General features: G+C 40.7%; 1 protein-coding gene across 6 annotated transcripts in view; it reads left to right on the top strand.

Annotated features, from left to right (window-relative positions):
* PARN (poly(A)-specific ribonuclease) overlaps window positions 1-19,144 on the top strand; it is a 165,309-nt gene that overhangs the window by 108,448 nt on the left and 37,717 nt on the right. For all 6 annotated transcript variants that reach the window (XM_056534485.1, XM_056534488.1, XM_056534487.1 and 3 more), the window contains one exon: window positions 10,076-10,150. In XM_056534485.1, coding sequence (XP_056390460.1) covers window positions 10,076-10,150 — 75 coding nt within the window. The remainder of the gene's footprint in view (window positions 1-10,075; window positions 10,151-19,144) is intronic.

Raw genomic sequence — 19,144 nt, forward strand, 5'->3', positions numbered from 1 at the left:
CCAATCGGATGGCAAAGGGGCAGGTAAGGGCCTTCCTGCTGTCCACTCAGCTTACCGGGACCCGAATTTTGCCACGGATTTGATCAGCTTCGGTGACCTAACGGCACTATTAACTCCCGCATCTTAAGGGTTAATGCTAGGCATGAGCCTGATCGGCACTGCCTGGCATTAACAGTGGGTCCTGGCTGCTGATAACAACCGAGACCCACCGGGTATAAAGCTTGCTCAGCTCGTGAGGAAGCTTCAAACCTCTGTAATGGGACGAAGGCATACAGTACACTCTTGGTCCTTAACCCCTTAAGGACTCAGCCCATTTTGGCCTTAAGGACTCAGGCAATTACATTTTTACGTTTTCGTTTTTTCCTCCTCGCCTTCTAAAAATCATAACACTCTTATATTTTCATCGCCAGACTAGTATGAGGGCTTGTTTTTGCATGACCAGTTGTCCTTTGTAATGACATCACTCATTATATCAAAATGTATGGCGCAACCAAAAAACACTTTGTGGGGAAATTAAAAAGAAAAACGCAATTTTGCTAATTTTGGAAGGTTTCGTTTTCACGCCGTACAATTTACGGTAAAAATGACGTGTTCTTTATTCTGAGGGTCAATACGATTAAAATGATACCCATTATTACATACTTTTATATTATTGTTGTGCTTAAAAAAAAATCACAAACTTTTTAACCAAATTAGTACGTTTATAATCCCTTTATTTTGATGACCTATAACTTTTTCATTTTTCCGTCTAAGCGGTGGTATGAGGGCTAATTTTTTGCGCCGTGATCTGTACTTTTTTTTTATACCACATTTGCATATAAAAAACTTTTAATACATTTTTTACAATTTTTTTAAATAAAATGTATTTAAAAAGTAGCAATTTGGACATTTTTTTTTTTTTATATTCACGCCGTTCACCGTACGGGATCATTAACATTTTATTTTAATAGTTCGGACATTTACGCACGCGGCGATACCAAATATGTCTATTACATTTTTTTTCTCACTTTTTGGGGGTAAAATAGGAAAAAACTGACGTTTTACTTTTTTATTGGGGGAGGGGATTTTTCACTTTTTTTTTTACTTTTCATTTTACATTTGTTTTTTATTATTTTTTTTTATTAATTTTTTTTTTTTTTTACACTTTAATAGTCCCCATATGGGACTATTCATAGCAATACCATGATTGCTAATACTGATCTGTTCTATTTATAGGACATAGAACAGATCAGTGTTATCGGTTATCTTCTGCTCGATCTCAGACCAGAGCAGAAGACGCCGGGAGCCGACAGAGGCAGATGAGGGGACCTCCGTGCAGCGTTCTGAATGATCGGATCCCTGCAGCAGCGCTGCGGGCGATAAGATCATTCATTGAAATAGCGTACTGCCGCAGATGCCGGGATCTGTATTGATCCTGGCATCTGAGGGGTTAATGGCCATTGCCGGCGGGTTCCTGGCTGCGATCAGCAGCGCATGACACGGGCATCACTCCGATGCCCGCGGTTATGTACAGGACGTAAATGTACGTCCTGGTGCGTTAAGTACCACCGCACCAGGGCGTACATTTACGTCCTGCGTCCTTAAGGGGTTAAAGGGGTTATCCAGGAAAAAAACTTGTTTTTTTATATATATATCAACTGGCTCCAGAAAGTTAAACAGATTTGTAAAGGACTTCTATTAAAAAATCTTAATCCTTTCAGTACTTATGAGCTTCTAAAGTTTAGGTTGTTCTTTTCTGTCTAAATCCTCTCTGATGACACCTGTCTCGGGAAACGCCCAGTTTAGAAGCAAATCCCCATAGCAAACCTCTTCTAAACTGGGCGTTTCCCGAGACAGGCGTCATCAGAGAGGATTTAGACAGCAGGAGTGAGGTAGCACGGGTGCCGCCTCATGATCATGTGATTGATCGGTCGGAACGACCGACCAATCACGACCCTGCTGGACGGTGAGCGGAGCGGAGATCAGCGCCGGCAAGGGTCTCTTACCTGTCCCTCGTCCAGTGGGGGTCCCCTCCTGTGCAGTGGCAGCGACAGGCGCAGCAGGATCGGTCCCGGCGGCAGGATACAGCGGCGGCAGGATACAACAGGAGGTGAGGCTTGTTCACCTCCTACTATTGCTTTGCAACAACTCGCAGCATGTACTGCCAAAGGGCATGCTGGGAGTTGTAGTTTTGCAACAGCTGGAGTTCCAACTACAACTCCCAGCATGCGCTCAGTGTTTCGCAACCATTGTGCCTCCAGCGGTTGCCTAACTACAACTCCCAGCATGTATGGTCTATCAGTGCATGCTGGGAGTTGTAGTTTTACAACAGTTGGAGGTTTGCCCCCCCCCCCCCCCCCAATGTGAATGTACAGGGTACATTTACATGTGAGGGGGTTTACAGCAAGTTTTCTGCTGCAAGTTTGAGATGCTGCAAATTTTCCGCCACAGCTCAAACTCCCAGCTCAAACTCACTGTCAACCCAACCGTGTACCCTAAAAACACTACACTACACTACGCCTCCCCAAAATAAAAGTTTAAACCCTACATATACACATACCCCTACACAGTCCCCCCCCCCCCCCCCCCCAATAAAAAAAAACTAAACGTCTTGTACAGCACTGTTTCCAAAACGGAGCCTCCAGCTGTTGAAAAACAACTCCCAGTATTGCCGGACAGCCACTGACTGCCCAGGCATGCTGGGAGTTTTGCAGCAGCTGGAGACACCCTATTTAGGAAAAACTGCCGTGGGGTATTTTTGTGGCGGATTCAAATCCCCAATTTAGGCCTCAAATGCGCATGGCGCTCTCTCGCGTTGGAGCCCTGTCTTATTTCAAGGAAACCGTTTAGGGCCACATATGGGGTATCGCCGTACTCGGGAGAAATTGTGTTACAAATTTTGGGCGACTTTTCGAGTAAAGTTGGCGTCTACACCAGCATGTTAGTGTAAAAAAAAAAAATATTTTTTACACTAACGTGCTGGTGTTGCCCCATACTTTTAATTTTCACAAGCTGTAAAAGGAAAAAAAGACCCCCAAAATTTGTAACGCAATTTCTCCTGAATACGGAAATACCCCATATGTGGTCGTAAAATGTTCTGCGGACACACAACAAGGCTCAGGAGTGAGAGCGCACTATGTACATTTGAGGTCTAAATTGGTGATTTGCACAGCGGTTCTGACATAAAAACAAGGGCTTTAGTGAGCCTTAACACCTCACAGGTGTTTGACAAATTTTCGAAAAAGTTGGATGTGAAAATGTAGAAAAACATATTTTTTTTTTCCAAAGATCTGTCAAACGCCAGGGGGGTATAAATGGTCACTGCACCCCTTATTAAATTCTGTGTGGGGTGTAGTTTCCAAAATGGGTTCACCTGGGGGGGGGGTCCACTGTTCTGGCACTATTCTATTCCAACCAAATTCTCTCACCAAACGCTCAATGGCGCTCCTCCTCTTCTGAGCATTGTAGTACGCCTGCAGAGCACTTTACATCCACATATGGGGTATTTCCATACTCAGAAGAAATGGAGTTACACATTTTGGGCCCCTTGTGAAAAGGAAAAATTTGGGGTAACATCAGCATTTTAGTGAAAAAAAATCAAATTTTTCATTTTCCTATCCAACTTTAGCGGAAATTTGTCAAACACCTGTGGGGTGTTAAGGCTCACTGTACCCCTTGTTACGTTCCTTGAGGGGTGTAGTTTCCCAAATAGTTTGTCATGTGTTTTTATTTTTTTTATTTCATTTTTTTTGCTTTTTTGGCCCCATAGGGGCTTCCTAAATGTGACATGCCCCCCAAAAGCAATTTTAGCTAAATTTGTTTTCCAAAAGCCAAATGTGACTTCTTCTCTTCTGAGCATTGTAGTGCACCAGCAGTGCACTTGACGTCCACACATGGGGTATTTCCATACTCAGAAGAGATGGGGTTACAAATTTTGGGTGGCATTTTCTCCTATAACTCCTTGCAAAAATGTTAAATTTTGGGAAAAACCAGCATTTTAGTGAAAAAAATTCATTTACACATCCGTCTTTAACGAAAAGTCGTCAAACACCTGTGGGGTGTTAAGGCTTACTGGACCCCTTGTTACGTTCCTTGTAGGGTGTAGTTTCCAAAATAGTAAACCAGGTTTTTTTTTTGTTTTTTTTTTTGCTTTTCTGGCCCCATAGGGGCTTCCTAAATGTGACCCCCAAAAACCATTTCAGAAAAACTTGCTCTCCAAAATCCCATTGTCGCTCCTTCCCTTCTGAGCCTTGTAGTGCACCCACAGAGCACTTGACATCCACCTATGAGGTATTTCCTTACTCAAGAGAAATTGTTACAAATTTTGAGGGGCTTTTTCTCCTTTTACCCCTTGTAAAATTTCAAAAACTACGTCTTTAAGAACATGAGTGTAAAAAATGAAGATTTTGCTGCTATTCCTATGAAACACCTAAAGGGTTAACACACTTTCTGAATGTCATTTTGTATACTTTGGGGGTTGCAGTTTTTATAATGGGGTATTTCTAATATGAAGTCCCTTCAAATCCACTTCAAAACTGAACTGGTTCCTGAAAAATTCCGATTTTTTTTTTTCCGAGGTTTCCACTTTTTTGATATGTCATGCGGCAGAATGTGCGTTTTATTGGCGTTTTTTTTTTTTTTTTGGTAAAAAAATTATTTCCTCTGTAGTATTCAGCAGCTAATAAGTACTGGAAGGATTCAGATTTTTTATTAGAAGTAATTTACAAATCTGTTTAACTTTCTGGCACCAGTTGATTAAAAAAAGTTTTCCACCGGAGTACCCCTTTAACCCCCCCCCCCCTTCCTTCATTTCCCCGTTGTGCTGCGATCTGTCTTCGGTCATCCGCTTCGGTCTTCTTCCTGCTTCCGTTTGCACAGATCATCACATTGCAGTCAGCGTATCGCCGGCTGCAGCGATGTCCCACCTCGGCCAGTGATGGGCTGAGTACAGGAAGCAAGAAGAGTACGAAGACTTTCGAAGACAGTGGCGCAATGGGGGGGGGGGGGAACGACGGAAGGTGTTAATTTTTTGTTTTGTTTTTTTGTAGTCCGGGCACAATAGGATAAAAAAGCAGGATCATGAATTTACATTTAACCAAAAAAACTATAAAAGCATGGAAAACAAAGTATGAATGAATAAAAAAAAATGTAACACAATTCCATTTACAATCGCAAGGCACAGTTGCAGGATGGCACAATTTACACCAGTAAAAATCTGTTATTAACCCTTTTGTTCAACAGAAAGTGATAAACCTTTGTATATCTAGGGCAAAATGCACAAAAAAAGCCCACATCCCTTTTAAAAAGAAAAAAATCTTGAGCAAGGTTCTAATAAAGTAAAAACATGTGTAAGATATCTGAATATGTGGTGTTAATAAAGTGCACCACATTTTAAGCAAATGTGGTGCAGTGAAGGTGAATAACTACTATATATCCTGATCCTTTTAGAGATAGCAGCAGCAGCATACAATTAAATATGGGAGGGGAACACAGGGCTCTGTGAGCTAGCAATTAAAATTTCATAGGTAATGATGTAGTTCACAGGAAGGCAGCTGACCAGGAGTGACTTCCTCTTGACACCTTAACCCCTTAGGGACTTTGGATGTAAATGTTCTTCCTAATGTGCTGGTACTTAGCACACCATGACGCACATTTACGTCCTATACATGAAGCAAGCACAGAAGCTGTGCTTGCATCATGCACGGCGGGTAATGGCAGGTTGTGCCGAGCTTGTAATGGCTAATTGGATCGCCTGCTGGGATCCGATCAGCCAAGATGGCGGACTGAGGTCCCCTCACCTGCCATCACCACTGGGTGGTGTTCTCTAGTCTGCCTTCTAGCAGGCCAGTATATAGTACTAAAACAGTAAAATCACACTAGAGCTTCCCATTGGCTAATAACGTTCTGGCATAGTACTGGTGGTATTCAGAAGGTCCATTGCTTTGTTTGGCGTTTGTGTAAAAGACATAACGGCTTATGATCGCATTGTAAGAATCCAATGGTGGTGCTGCCTTCCCCGGGTCGGCACCGCAGAGGCTTTCTGACTGACTAAAGATGCAATAAAGGTACAGACCCAAGACTGGAAAAAGGCCAATTGTTAAGGGCGCTACCCACCGTATAAAGTTTCGAGTGTGTAGTTGAAAATATAACAAAACATTTAGCCAAACACGGGCACGTTTCGATACTGACACTTATGTCATCAATCACATTGAGAAAGATACATGCCAGTATCGAAACGCGCCTGTTTGGCTAAATAAATGTTTTGTTAATATTTTCAACTACATTCTTTTTAAAACTTTATATGGTGGTTAAGCACCCTTTGCAACAGGCCTTTTTCTTCGGTCTGTACTAGGGATCGACCGATTATCGGTTTGGTCGATATTCAGGATTTTTGACGTTATCAGTATTGGCAATTACCTTGCCGATAATCCGATAATGTACCGCCCCTCCCCCCCCTAACGCACCTCACGCCGCCCCCCACCACACCGCACGATGCCCCCCCCACCACACCGCACGACGCCCCCCATTGCCTCCCCTATCCCCAGTTTTATAATTACCTTTTCCCTGGGTCTGGGACCCGCGCTACTTCTGGCTCCTGCTGCGTCCTTAGTTATGTTGTGCGCTGCGCAGCGCGGTGACGTCCTCAACGTGACGTCACCGTCAGTGCGCACAATGACAGCGCAGGACGGGAGCCAGAAGTAACGCGGACCTCGGACCCCGGGAACAGGTAATTATAAAACCGGGGATAGGGGAGGCAATGGGGCCAGGGGCAGTGTGCGGGGGTAGGGGGGGATGGCTGGGGGTCAGCGGCGGTGGTTGGGAGGACCCCCGGACAGGCAGGGGGAGAGAAGCGGGTGGCGGCGGTCGTCTCTGATTCAGCCAAAGCCGCTGCAGTTCATTGATTTAAAGCGCCCACTTTAAATCAATGATCTGCAGTGGCTTCTTGGGGGGTTGAGAAATAGCCGATAACTTATACCGGAATATCGGTATAAGTTATCGGCTTTCGGCCTGAAAGGCCACAGATGATTGGTATCGGCCCTAAAAAAACGATATCGATCGATCCCTAGTCTGTAACTTTTTTATTGCTTCTAGTAGACCAGAGAAGTAAACTGCTAATACTGTTTAGTGTTATGCATAGGCATAGCACTGGTCAATATTATCGGCAATCGAATGCTTGATTTCTTTTTATGCGAGGGGGGGGGGGGGGGGGGAACTCCCCTAGCAAAAACCATTTTAACCCTAAAAGCATATTTGGGATCAGTGCGTGTGTAAATGTCCTTTACTAACAAAATATTATGTTAGTGATCTTGTACAATGAATGGCCTACACTTGAATGTCTAAAACTGCTGCTTGTTTGAAAAAGCCATTAGAAAGTCACATGTACGCAAACCAATAAAAACTACAGATCATGGTGCAAAAAATTAGCAATAAAGTGAACTGAGTAATAACAAAACCCACCAAAATTAGCAAAATTGTGGTTTTCTTTTCAATTTCCCACACAAATAATGTTTTTGTTTTTGTATACAGTTAATGGTAAAATGCATTATGTCATTACAAATATAATTTGTCATGAACGAACAACCCCTATTATGGGTCTATGGATGGACATATAAAAGAATTATGACTTAGTATGTGAGTAGGAAAAAAATAAAAATGCTAAATTTCCAGCACAGCACTGTGTCATTGTCCGTCATTAACCCCTTAGACGTTGCAATCAAAGTTGACTGCGGTGTCTAAAACACGAAAAATCTCTTGCCAGCAACTCAGTGGAGCTGATCTGGACATCTGCAGCAAAATCATGCGATCAAAAAGTCCCATCAAAACAAAAATAGTAACAATTAAAAACACAGATTACAATGCAAAATATGAGCCCACCTACAGCCCCGTAGGCCCCCGTATTTATTGCAAATATTACATATAGAAACAAAAATTGCTATCTGTTTGTTAAAAGTAAAAAGTATTCTGTATGCATATTTTGTACAGTAACACACGAGAGCTACTTATATGCTATACTTTTTCTTACAGTATCTCCAGGTTTGAGGGGATCTCTATTCTTTTTACTTTTATATCAACTTTTAACATATATCCAACCATTGCAACATTATCATTTTATTTTATTTATTCTTAGAAATGATATAGGTTTAAAAGAAACCATGAAAAGTGTGTCATGCCTAACACACACGTCAGTAAATATCACATTCTTATCCTCATTACTGAAGACTGTATATTACATTTTCTTTATTTTATTTTTATCCTCAGTCTTATTCTCAAAACACAATTTTTAGTTCCAAGTTTGCTGCAGTTTACCAAAAAACTGTTGTGTTTTTTTTTTTTTAAATAGTAGTAAATGGCGGCAAACCACAACACGTGACTACACTTTTCTGGCTTCATTTAATCACAAATGAGCTAATCGGAGGTTCAGATATTATGACTTAGCCACCTGGGCTGAAGCAGACAAATCTGTAATCCATCTCCTTCCACCAGTACGGAGGGAGACTGCTGTAGAGGATAAAAGGACTTAGTCTGCTTCACCCAAAGACGGTGATGAAAGGCCAGACAATCTGACCAAGTTCTTATGTAATGCTATATTCTCCTCGTACTTCCAATAATAAAGAAAAGTGTTGCAGACTTTAATTGCTCAATTTCTATGCTTTCTCATGTGACTTCCAAATATGCAACAGCTGAGACTACAGTTCCCCAATTTGCTCTTAGAAAACAATGCTATCTTTTTTTTAGGGGCTGCCATGCCCTGTGATGATCTGTACCTGCTGCTTTCCTAATGGGATGTCATAGGCCTGAATTGCCTCCATTAATGACCCCTAATAAGATGTGATGCTCGGATATGGACTGCAAGGTTTAGGTTTCATAATGTCTCGGAACTCTTACTAGGAAATCATTTTGTAGCTTCTCCCGGAGCAGAGCCAGACAGACGGAATGTTTGTTTTAGCTAAGCACACTTTTTGTCATTCGTTCTGCTGATGCTGGCCTTTTTGTTTCATGCTTGATGCTGATTTGTGGCAGGATTTTAATCACTAAAAAACTCCACACCATTTTTGCAGTGTTTTTTTAAACACTTGCTAAAGATTAAAAAAAATTAAAAAAAATAGCCATGCATTTCACAAATACCACAAAAATGCCAAAGAACAATAAATGCTTTGCATTTGATATTTCCGTGAAGGCTTCAAAGTTATACTACACTGCAAAAATATCTAAAAATGAAAAATGCAGGAAAACTGCAAGTGGAAATTCAGAAGTGTGTATGGGAGCATGGAATCCCATAGAAGGGGGCTTTAATTTCATGTGGGATTCTGCTATGTGAATAGACCCTAAGGGTATGCTCACACGTAACACATTTGTATAAGTCTGCAGTAAGACACTTTGCTGCTGTTCATTTTCCCGTGGAATCTCAAAAGATAAATCTGCTCTTTAGGACAAGTTTTCTGCAATGTTTTCTCTGCAGTGTATTATTGTAGCAGTAAAGTCATTATTATTATTCCATCCACAAATTTGCACAGAATATCAACACAGTGAGGTTTATCGAAACCTGTGTACAGGAAAAGTGGTGCAGTTGCCCATAGTAACCAATCAGATTGGTGGTTAAGCCGTGTTGATAAATGGAGGCAAGGTGTGGTTTAATATTATTGGGGAGATTTGTCAAGACTGGCGCAAAGAAGTTGTTTACTTTAGCCAATCATTTGTTTGTTGCCCCCCCCCCCCCCATTTCCAAAAGAAACTCTAAAACATGGTATCTGAACTGTTATTGTCTTAGACTGGGTCCACTGAGAACTTTGTCACAGGTCCACCAAATATACCAGACAGTCTGTTGAGCTCTGTTTGTTTTCAGAATGTAACAGACTGAATAGCAGAATTTTTCTTTTTGTGTTCTTCAGTGACCGAGAGCAGCAGACAATACAGTTCAGGTGTGACCCCCCCCAGCCTTACTGCACTTCTGAAGTGTCATCTCTTAATATGAATTGCCTAAATGTGAGGGAAAGCACCCTACAGATACTTTGTTATAATATTGCTACAACACTTCTGAAGTCTGCTCTTTAGGTCTCTTTCTTCACATATTCTTACTCTCCTTTTTGCTTCCTAGGTAAAATTCAGGTGTCTTGGATTGATGACACGTCAGCATTTGTGACACTGACACAGCCAGATCAAGTGCAGATAGGTAAGGAGTAATGGTTATTTTTGACAATGTCCATTCATAGTCTGTGTTTAGCGGGGAAATCATGCCACGTGATTTCCTATTACAGCACTCAGATTTGAAGTTTTCCTAAGCTACAGTTCTCTATCGGCTTCCAATCACTGTCTGCAGTGGTTGTGTGTTAAACGTACTCACTCCAACCCTTTGATTGGCTACTGATGTGTTTGTCTCACACTTTTGCGCTACAGAAACCTGGGACTGATGGGGGGGTTTCAACCCCTTAATGACACAGGACGTAAATGTACGTTCTAGTGCCCGGGTACTTAATGCACCAGGACGTATATTTACGTCCTAAACAGGACTCTGCCGATAACACTGATCAGTGCTATGCATATGCAAAATATATATATAGAGAGATGAGCCCATACGGTGAACGGTGTAAACTTAAAAAATAAAAGGCCAAAATTGCCGATGTATTACAAATTTGTTTAAAAAAAAAAAAACGGTGGTAAGTCACCTATACCCAAAAGTGGCCCCATTAAAAACTACTGATCACAGTGCAAAAAATTTGCCCTATACAAAAAATGAGAAAGATATAGGTGGTCAAAATAGGGCATTTTAAACCTTTTTATTTTGTAAAAGTAGTACAATAATAGAAAAGTACCATGGGTATCATCTTAATCGTATTAACCCACAGAATAATTAAAACATGTAATTTGTACCACTAAATATACAGCGTGAAAATTAAACCTTCCAAAATTTTTTAAATTGTGGTTTTCTTTTCAATTTCCTCACACAAATATTTATTTTTTCTTTTGCTTTATATTTTATTGTAAAATAAAATGAAAAAGTACAATTAGTCATGCAAAAAATAAGCCCTCATGGGTCTGTGGGTGTAAAAATGTTCTAATTTTTAGAATGCGAGGTGGAAAAATTGTTAATGCAAAAATAAAATTTCCTTTGTCCTTAAGGCCAAAATGGTCTGTGTCCTTAAGGGGTTAAGTCCATATTTTATTTGTTTTATTTATTTTTGTTTTAGTTACAAATCACTTTGAAGCTGAGGACACACATTGTAACATTTCCTCATGCTTTATTTTTGCATGTATTGGGCAAAAAACTAAATATCCGCTTGTGTGTATTTTATTTGATTCCATCCTTTGCAAATTATATGAAATACGTTGGAAAATTTCACACGGTGTGAACTTAGCCAAAGATTTACTTGGGGGAAAAAAAATAAACTTGCCTAACAACAACATTTGACATAAAACCTCATTATTGATGCTGCTAAGCATGTGATGGCCCGGGCAGCAGGAGGCATGTGATGGTCACAGCTCTCTCATCAGCTCGTGGTTCTTGTGATTGCCATTAATAAACACAGGACACAAGTCATGAAGAAAAATACTGCACTAAGTTATCAGCAGACTGCCTGTATCTAACTCCTTTTTTTTCTCACTATATGCCTGGTTTTTGGAATTTATATAAAGGCGTTTTTTGAGCATTTCACATTTCTTGCACTGCAATTGTGTGCAGTTGTAGGGTCATGTTTTCTTAGAATTGCCTTGATCATGTAAATAGATAAGAATTGTAGTTTTTGGATAGCTGGAGCACAGCAGGATAGAGACTATTGGTGTTATGCTGTGCTATTTAAAAAAAAATGTGAGGCTGCTTGTAAATACACATGTGCACCACATGGGGGCGGTATAGATTCAGGAACTTGCTTGGTCTCTGTCACTAGATCTTCAGATGAACATCTCAGTGGGGGACCAGGTTTAATATTCTCTGCCATTTTTGGCAGTGCTATTAATCACTGTATGCACGGAGAGCGTGCGATTATTTTAGCTTGGGTTCATACCTGTTTAAGCTGAAAATAATGATACAAAAAAGAACGGCGGTAAAATAAATCTTTCTGTATTACGCAAATTGGATATTATACTGTTAAGTTTTTGTAGTGTTTTTTTGTTTTTCTTTCCATTTTTGATTATAGTATTATACAATATGCCATAGATTGCTGGTTGTTGCCACAGTAGAATCCCACTCCTTCATTCGATATACGAACAACAACTTGGCACCCAGATGCAATGCTTATGGTTTGCGTTTATTAAATTGCAATTTGTCAGTAACTGATAGGATTGTTCGGCAAATTAGACCATAATCAGATATTCAGATTGCTAGGAGGCACAGAGAAAAGGGTATATAGAATCTGAAGAATGGTCCAAATGTAACCTTTAGGTCACAATTTTACTGTTCTCCAATTTCCATATACCATATTCTCTCTGCCAAGCATTCTGAATATCTGATGAAGGTGGAATTGACCGAAACATTATATTTGTCTATTCAAGTCTTGCATTTTAAATATATGAAACAATGTTCATCACATTTGAGTGGCAAATTATTAATATATTAGTATATTTTTTTTATTTGTAATTTTTTTTTAGTATCTTTTCTTGCGCACAATATTATATATCCTTTTTAATATCAAATATGTAAGAAGCTGTGGATTAAGTTTTTTGTAGATTCAGTATAATTTAGCGCTTTTTGTAGCTACAATGTGTGTGAATGTTGGAGTTCTGCAGGCTTTGTTTGATAGGTATGTTTGTTACAGTATTTTATTAGAATTTTTTATTATTTTAATTTTATTTTGGTTTGTTTGATCTTCCCACCGTAGGGGAAAACATGCTGGGTTTATATTATCTCATTGAAATAAAAAAATAAATAAAAAAAAATTCTCAAGACAAACCTCCAATACCTTTTTAGCTATTACTTTTTTTTTCCTTACTTTTATCATTTTAACTTTTTGCATCTGAAGTTTATATCAGGCTGTTATTCTTAACTGAATTATACTGTAGTGGCACAAAGCATGTGCACTTTTCAACACTGCAAACCATTTTGCGCTGAAAAATTATACTCAGAATGTTGTTCCCAACCAAATGTACACTGCTCAAAAAAAATAAAGGGAACACTAAAATAACACATCCTAGATCTGAATGAATGAACTGATCATATGAAATACTTTCAGCTTTACATAGTTGAATGTGCTGACAACAAAATTACACAAAAATTATCGATGGAAAATAAATGTGTCAATCTATGGAGGTCTGGATATGGAGTCACACTCAAAATCAAAGTGGAAAACCCCACTACAGGCTGATTCAACTTAGATGTAATGTCCTTAAAACAAGTCAAAATGAGGCTCAGTAGTGTGTGTGGCCTCCACGTGCTTGTATGGCCTCCCTACAACACCTGGACATGCTCCTGAATGAGGTGGCGGATGGTCTCCTGAGGGATGGTCTCCTGAGGGATGTCCTCCCAGACTACACAGTCTGTGGTGCAATGTGGCATTGATGGATGGAGCGAGACATGAGGTCCCAAATGTACTCAATCGGATTCAGGTGTGGGGAAAGGGCGGGCCAGTCCATAGCATCAATGCCTTCCTCTTGCAGGAACTGCTGGCACACTCCAGCCACATGAGGTCTAGCATTGTCTTGCATTAGGAGGAACCCAGGGCCAACCGCACCAGCATATGGTCTCACAAGGGGTCTGAGGATCTCTTCTCTGTACCTAATGGCAGTCAGGCTACCTCTGACAAGCACATGGAGGGCTATGCAGCCCCCCAAAGAAATGCCACCCCACGCCATTACTGACCCACCGCCAAACCGGTCATGCTGGAGGATGTTGCAGGCAGCAGAACGTTCTCCACGGCGTCTCCAGACTCTGTCACGTCTGTCACATGTGCTCAGTGTGAACCTGCTTTCATCTATGAAGAGCAAAGGGCTCTGTGGCGAATTTGCCAATCTTTGTGTTCTCTGGCAAATGCCAAACGTCCTGCATGGTGTTGGGCTGTAAGCACAACCCCCACCTGTGGACGTCGGGCCCTCATCCACCCTCATAGTCTGTTTCTGACTGTTTGAGTGGACACATGCACATTTGTGGTCTGCTGGAGTCATTTTGCAGGGCTCTGGCAGTTCTCCTCCTGCTCCTCCTTGCACAAAGGCTGAGATAGCAGTTCTGCTGCTGGGTTGTTGCCCTCCTATGGCCTCCTCCACATCTCCTGATGTACTAGCATGTCTCTGGTAGCGCCTCCATGCTCTGGACACTACACTGACAAAAACAGCGAACCTTCTTGCCACAGCTCGCACAGAAGTGTGATGTACTTGGCGTTACATTGTGTTGTTTAAGTGTTCCCTTTATTGTTTTGAGCAGTGTATATATTTAAAGGGGTACTCCGGTGAAAACCTTTTTTTCTTTTAAATCAACTGGTGGCAGAAAGTTAAACATATTTGTAAATTACTTCTATTAAAAAATCTTAATCCTTACAGTACTTATTAGCTGCTGAATGCTACAGAGGAAATTCCTTTCTTTTTTGGAACACTGATGACATCACGAGCACAGTGTCTCTGCTGACATCTCTGTCCACTTTAGCAACCATGCATAGCAGATGTATGCTAAGGGCAGCATGGTGGCTCAGTGGTTAGCACTGCTGCCTTGCAGTGTTGGGGACTTGGGTTCAAATCCCACTAAGGACAACAATCAATAAATAAAGCGTTATTATTATTATTATAATAACATCAGCAGAGAGAACTGTGCTCGTGATGTCATCAGAGAGCATTCCAAAAAGAAAAGAATTTCCTTTGTAGTATTCAGCAGCTAATAAGTACAGGAAGGATTAAGATTTTTTAATAGAAGTCATTTACAAATATGTTTAACTTTCTGCCACCAGTTGATTTAAAAGAAAAAAGGTTTTCACCGGAGTAGTACCCCTTTAAAGTAAAAGTGATGTAGGAGTGGAGTTTTACAGGTGATTTTTCTCACATGTTATAGGCTTTGTTTTTACTGAATATCGGAGTGTATTTTAAAGGCCTATAACAGGTTAATAATGGCAAATAAAAAATAATAAATTTTGCATCAAACCCCCCCCCCCCCCCCTCCCCCAAATGAATTGCCTTTCAGTAACCGTATAGTTGAATTTTTTAGATATATGATGCCAGTCTTGCAATGAAAGGTTTGTTTTTCTTTATTTTATGTTTTTGGACCATTTCTATGCCAAGAGTGTATGCAATGCTGCTTTAAAACACTTTCAAAGTTGCGAGCAAAGACCTGATTTGCATAAAACTCTGTAATACACATGAAAAGTCACTCCATAAAACGAACAATGCATAAAATGCTTCATAAAGCAACAAAATATACTTGCAAGTTTTTGAGCCTAATATTACCCTGTGTGAACATAACCTTACTCTGGGCCTGGCAGTATATTGCAGGGTTTCCCATCCAGGGGGCCTCCAGCGGTTGCAAAACGAAAACTCCCAGCATGCCATTGGCTGTCCGGGCATGCTGGGAGTTGTATTTTTGCAACTAGCTGGAGGCACCTTGATTGGAAAACCCTGTTTTATGGATACAATTTAATAATTGTAACGCAAATTTATTGCACGTGTAATAGGTAGTGCTGATTATTTATTTAAATTTTTTCTTTGTGCGTGTTAAAAAAAAAAAAAGTTAAGCTTTTACATCTAGTGATGTAGTGTTCTTGGTTGTTGTATATATGAGTCCGTTGCATTCTCCACACTTTCCTCTTCTAAATGGAAAATCAAAGGTAATGCTCATGTAAAGCCAAGCAGTAGTGTGTGAAAATGCTGTGCCACTGCTGTCTGCTTTCTTTTATTTCTTATATTTTTTTATTTTCTGGAGGGGGGGGGGGGGGGCGCGCTTGATGAATTAGAAACATCATGCTTTTGAAATTTGAGTTGTCATTTTGCCAAAGAACACAAGCCTCAGCCCTTTACAATCTACACAGGAGAAACAGATTTTTCTTTCAGTGCTGAAGTACATGCGAGCTCAAAGACTGGTGTGAAGCCCTGCAGCAATCCATACTGAACGCTGCTTTTTTTCCCCTTTCCTAGTACCCCACATTTCCCATGATAACAGCGGGCTGGTGTTTCCAGTAATCCATGATGTGACTGATCCTGTTGTGTAGATCTTAACATATTGAACCTCTTGTTTAATGTATTAATCTTAGTTTTATCTATAGGAATGATCTTACAGGAAACCCGTAGCTATTGTTTCTATACCGGGAAATCTGCATAAAATTGGCCTGGTTTCACACCATTGTCAGTGTGTTTGTGACCTTGGCCTATGTGCGGAGCAACTTGACTGTATTGATGTAGAAAATAAGTGAGATTGGAGAGGAATATAAATGTATAGGGGTGGTGTGGGTTCTCCAATTTCTGTGCATAGCTTTAGTAATCTAAAATGCTTGTTAAAAATATAAAATGTAAAAATGTTAATAAAAAAAAAAATATATATATGTCAGTCTGTGTGTGTGTATATAGACAGACAGGGTTCCGAACGCTGTGTGCACACTGCTGGGGGTCGGTCACGCCCCCTCCCATAGACTTGCATTGAGGGGGCATGGCGTGACATCACAAGGGGCGTGGCTGACCCCCACAGCGTGCACATAGCATTCGGAACTAAATGTTCTGAAGCTGGCCAGTGGAGTACCCCTTTTTCAAATGCTGTTTTTTCTGCTAAAGTATTTTTTTCATGGTATTATGCAGATTTATTGCCAATTTTCGTTAGTACAGCCACCATCACAGCTGACCCAGAATCTCATGTCTGCTTTGCTGTGTAGTAGTCTGTAGAAGGTTCTTATTTCTGCATCAATAGATATATCATTTGCAGAGACATAGAAGGCTGGTGATGACTCCTGCCAATGCATTAAAGCTGTTCAGATTTGATATTGCCTTTTTTTTTTTTTTTTTGCCGGTTTTCTTTCTTTAAATATATATGGTAACAGTGAACAGTTGTGATATGCTTTCTATTGGCTTAGTGTGTACTGCTTACAGTATTGAAGGCATTCCCTAAAGCATAATGCTGGTGCTGTCAGTAAAGGAATGTGACCAGACTGAAGTGAAGCCTCCTCACAGGTGCCTCTGGGATAAGGAGAGGTTATGAAAGGAGTTCTTTAGTAAGTACACATTTTATTTTAGTAGAGGGGCTCTCAAACAATCCAGAAAGATAGATAGCAGCAGTCGGCTCTACTATCCCAGCATCTTCTCACATTCAGCAGACTCCCCACAGTGTATCGTGATACAAAACTTTCAGCTCCTGACTGCCAGACATAATCCGTAGACCGAGGTTCCAAAGCCCCAGAAATACAGTTCCACAATGCAAGAAAGAAGATGGGCGTCGCTCACAGGTCCAAAGGTAACGGATTCTTTATTACAAAAGCACATGTATCCACACTCTTCGTCAGACGCTATTTCTGCACTTTTGTAATAAAGAATTCCGTTACCTTTGGACCGGTAATGATCGTGATGTCCTTCTTCTTTCTTCTTTGCACTCTTCTAGGGTACATTCAGATGGGCAGATTACCTGCGGAAAATCTGCAGCGGATTTTGATACCATTGACTTTAATGGGTTAGAAAGAAAATCTGCAAATCTGTTTCTATTGCAGATTTTCTGCTCACCCAGGGTCTGCTGCATATTTTTGCTGCATATTTTGTGCAGCTGATTTTGGCATCTTTAATAGGTAGCAAAAATAGCAAAAATAAAAAGAGCAAATCAACTGCGGAAAATCTGCAAGTGAATCTTCTCCTGTGAACGTACCTGTAGTATAGGGTCACACGTGCAGCATTTTGCTGTGTATTAGCTGCTGCGTATTCTCCTATCTATTGAAGTTAATAGGTAGCAAAATACAGCCTGGGTAACTCTACCCTTAGGATATGTTTGCATGATTGTAACTCACAGTGGATATCCAATATGACAAAAGCTAAATATCACAATATAAAGCTTTAGAACTGCGGAATTCCGCTTGGAATATCTGCAAGGAAATTCCACTGCAGCAGAGTCTTGTTGTATTCAACTGGATTCTGCTGCACTGTGCACACAGCGGAATTTCCGTGCCATATGTTTTTTTTTTTTTTCTATGGACACAGCACAGAATGCATAGCAGTCTATGAGATGGCTCATTCCTGTGCGGTCCTAGCACCCGCAGTTTGCGGAATGTCCACACAGAATTTTTCCGTGCGGACGTTGCAACATGTGAACATAGCCTAATAGACAATTGCCTTCCAGGCAAGTCAGTAATGCCCACCTCTAAGGGGATGGCCTCTAAAGGGAGTGTTGTTGTGTAGCAGCTTTATCACTGATTGACCACCCATCACCTCTGATTCATAGATGTGCAAAATTATACTTATTATTTACAAGAATGCATTGGACTTTAGAAAACAATACATTAAAGGAGTACTACAGCCAAAGGCAACTTATCCATGTCTCTTCGATAGAGCTGATGGGAGGGAGGGGGGGGGGGGGGATGTCTGTTGACCTCTTAGTGAGGTCAATGACACTTGGGCCGTGCAGAGCTGCTGCAGTTCCGGGTCCCCGAACGGGAGATTATGTGGGGTCCCAGCAGTAGGACCCCCAGCGATCAGACACCTATCCCCTATCCTGTGGATAGTACCCCTTTAACTGCAGCTGCCTTTCCAGTTCAGGCAGGAAAATATAAACGCAGTTTACGGCCCACTGGCACATTACAACATTTTTCTGCCCACAGCATTCCAAATGTGACATAAATGACATTTGTATTCTGCTGACATCACCTGCATAAAAGCACAAAGGAATTAGTTTTTCCTGCCTCTGCTCTATTACCTGAATCAGTCCTGAGTGCGGTAGAAGGGACTCGTAATAGGTATACATTTGCATTATCACTTGATACATGAGTTTAAAAGAAACTATTTTGTTCTTGTGGCATATTAGAAGGATCGGCCACCTTTTAATAATTTACTGCCAGACTATAGTAATAAGTCACTTACTGATAATGGGACCCTTCACATTCTCTATAATGATGCAGTCTCCTTCCCTGATCCCCCAGAAAATTATTGTACATTTCTAAATTACTTAAATTGGAAAAATAAAAATGCAATCTTTCCAATCCATATCAGCTGCTGTATGCCCCTTAAGAGGTTGTGTGGTTCTTTTAAATCTCATATGTTCCCCCCTTGCTGCCACCTCTGTCTGTGATAGGAA

Source organism: Hyla sarda, chromosome 8, assembly GCF_029499605.1.
Source record: "Hyla sarda isolate aHylSar1 chromosome 8, aHylSar1.hap1, whole genome shotgun sequence".
In the NCBI taxonomy this organism is placed as follows: domain Eukaryota; kingdom Metazoa; phylum Chordata; class Amphibia; order Anura; family Hylidae; genus Hyla; species Hyla sarda.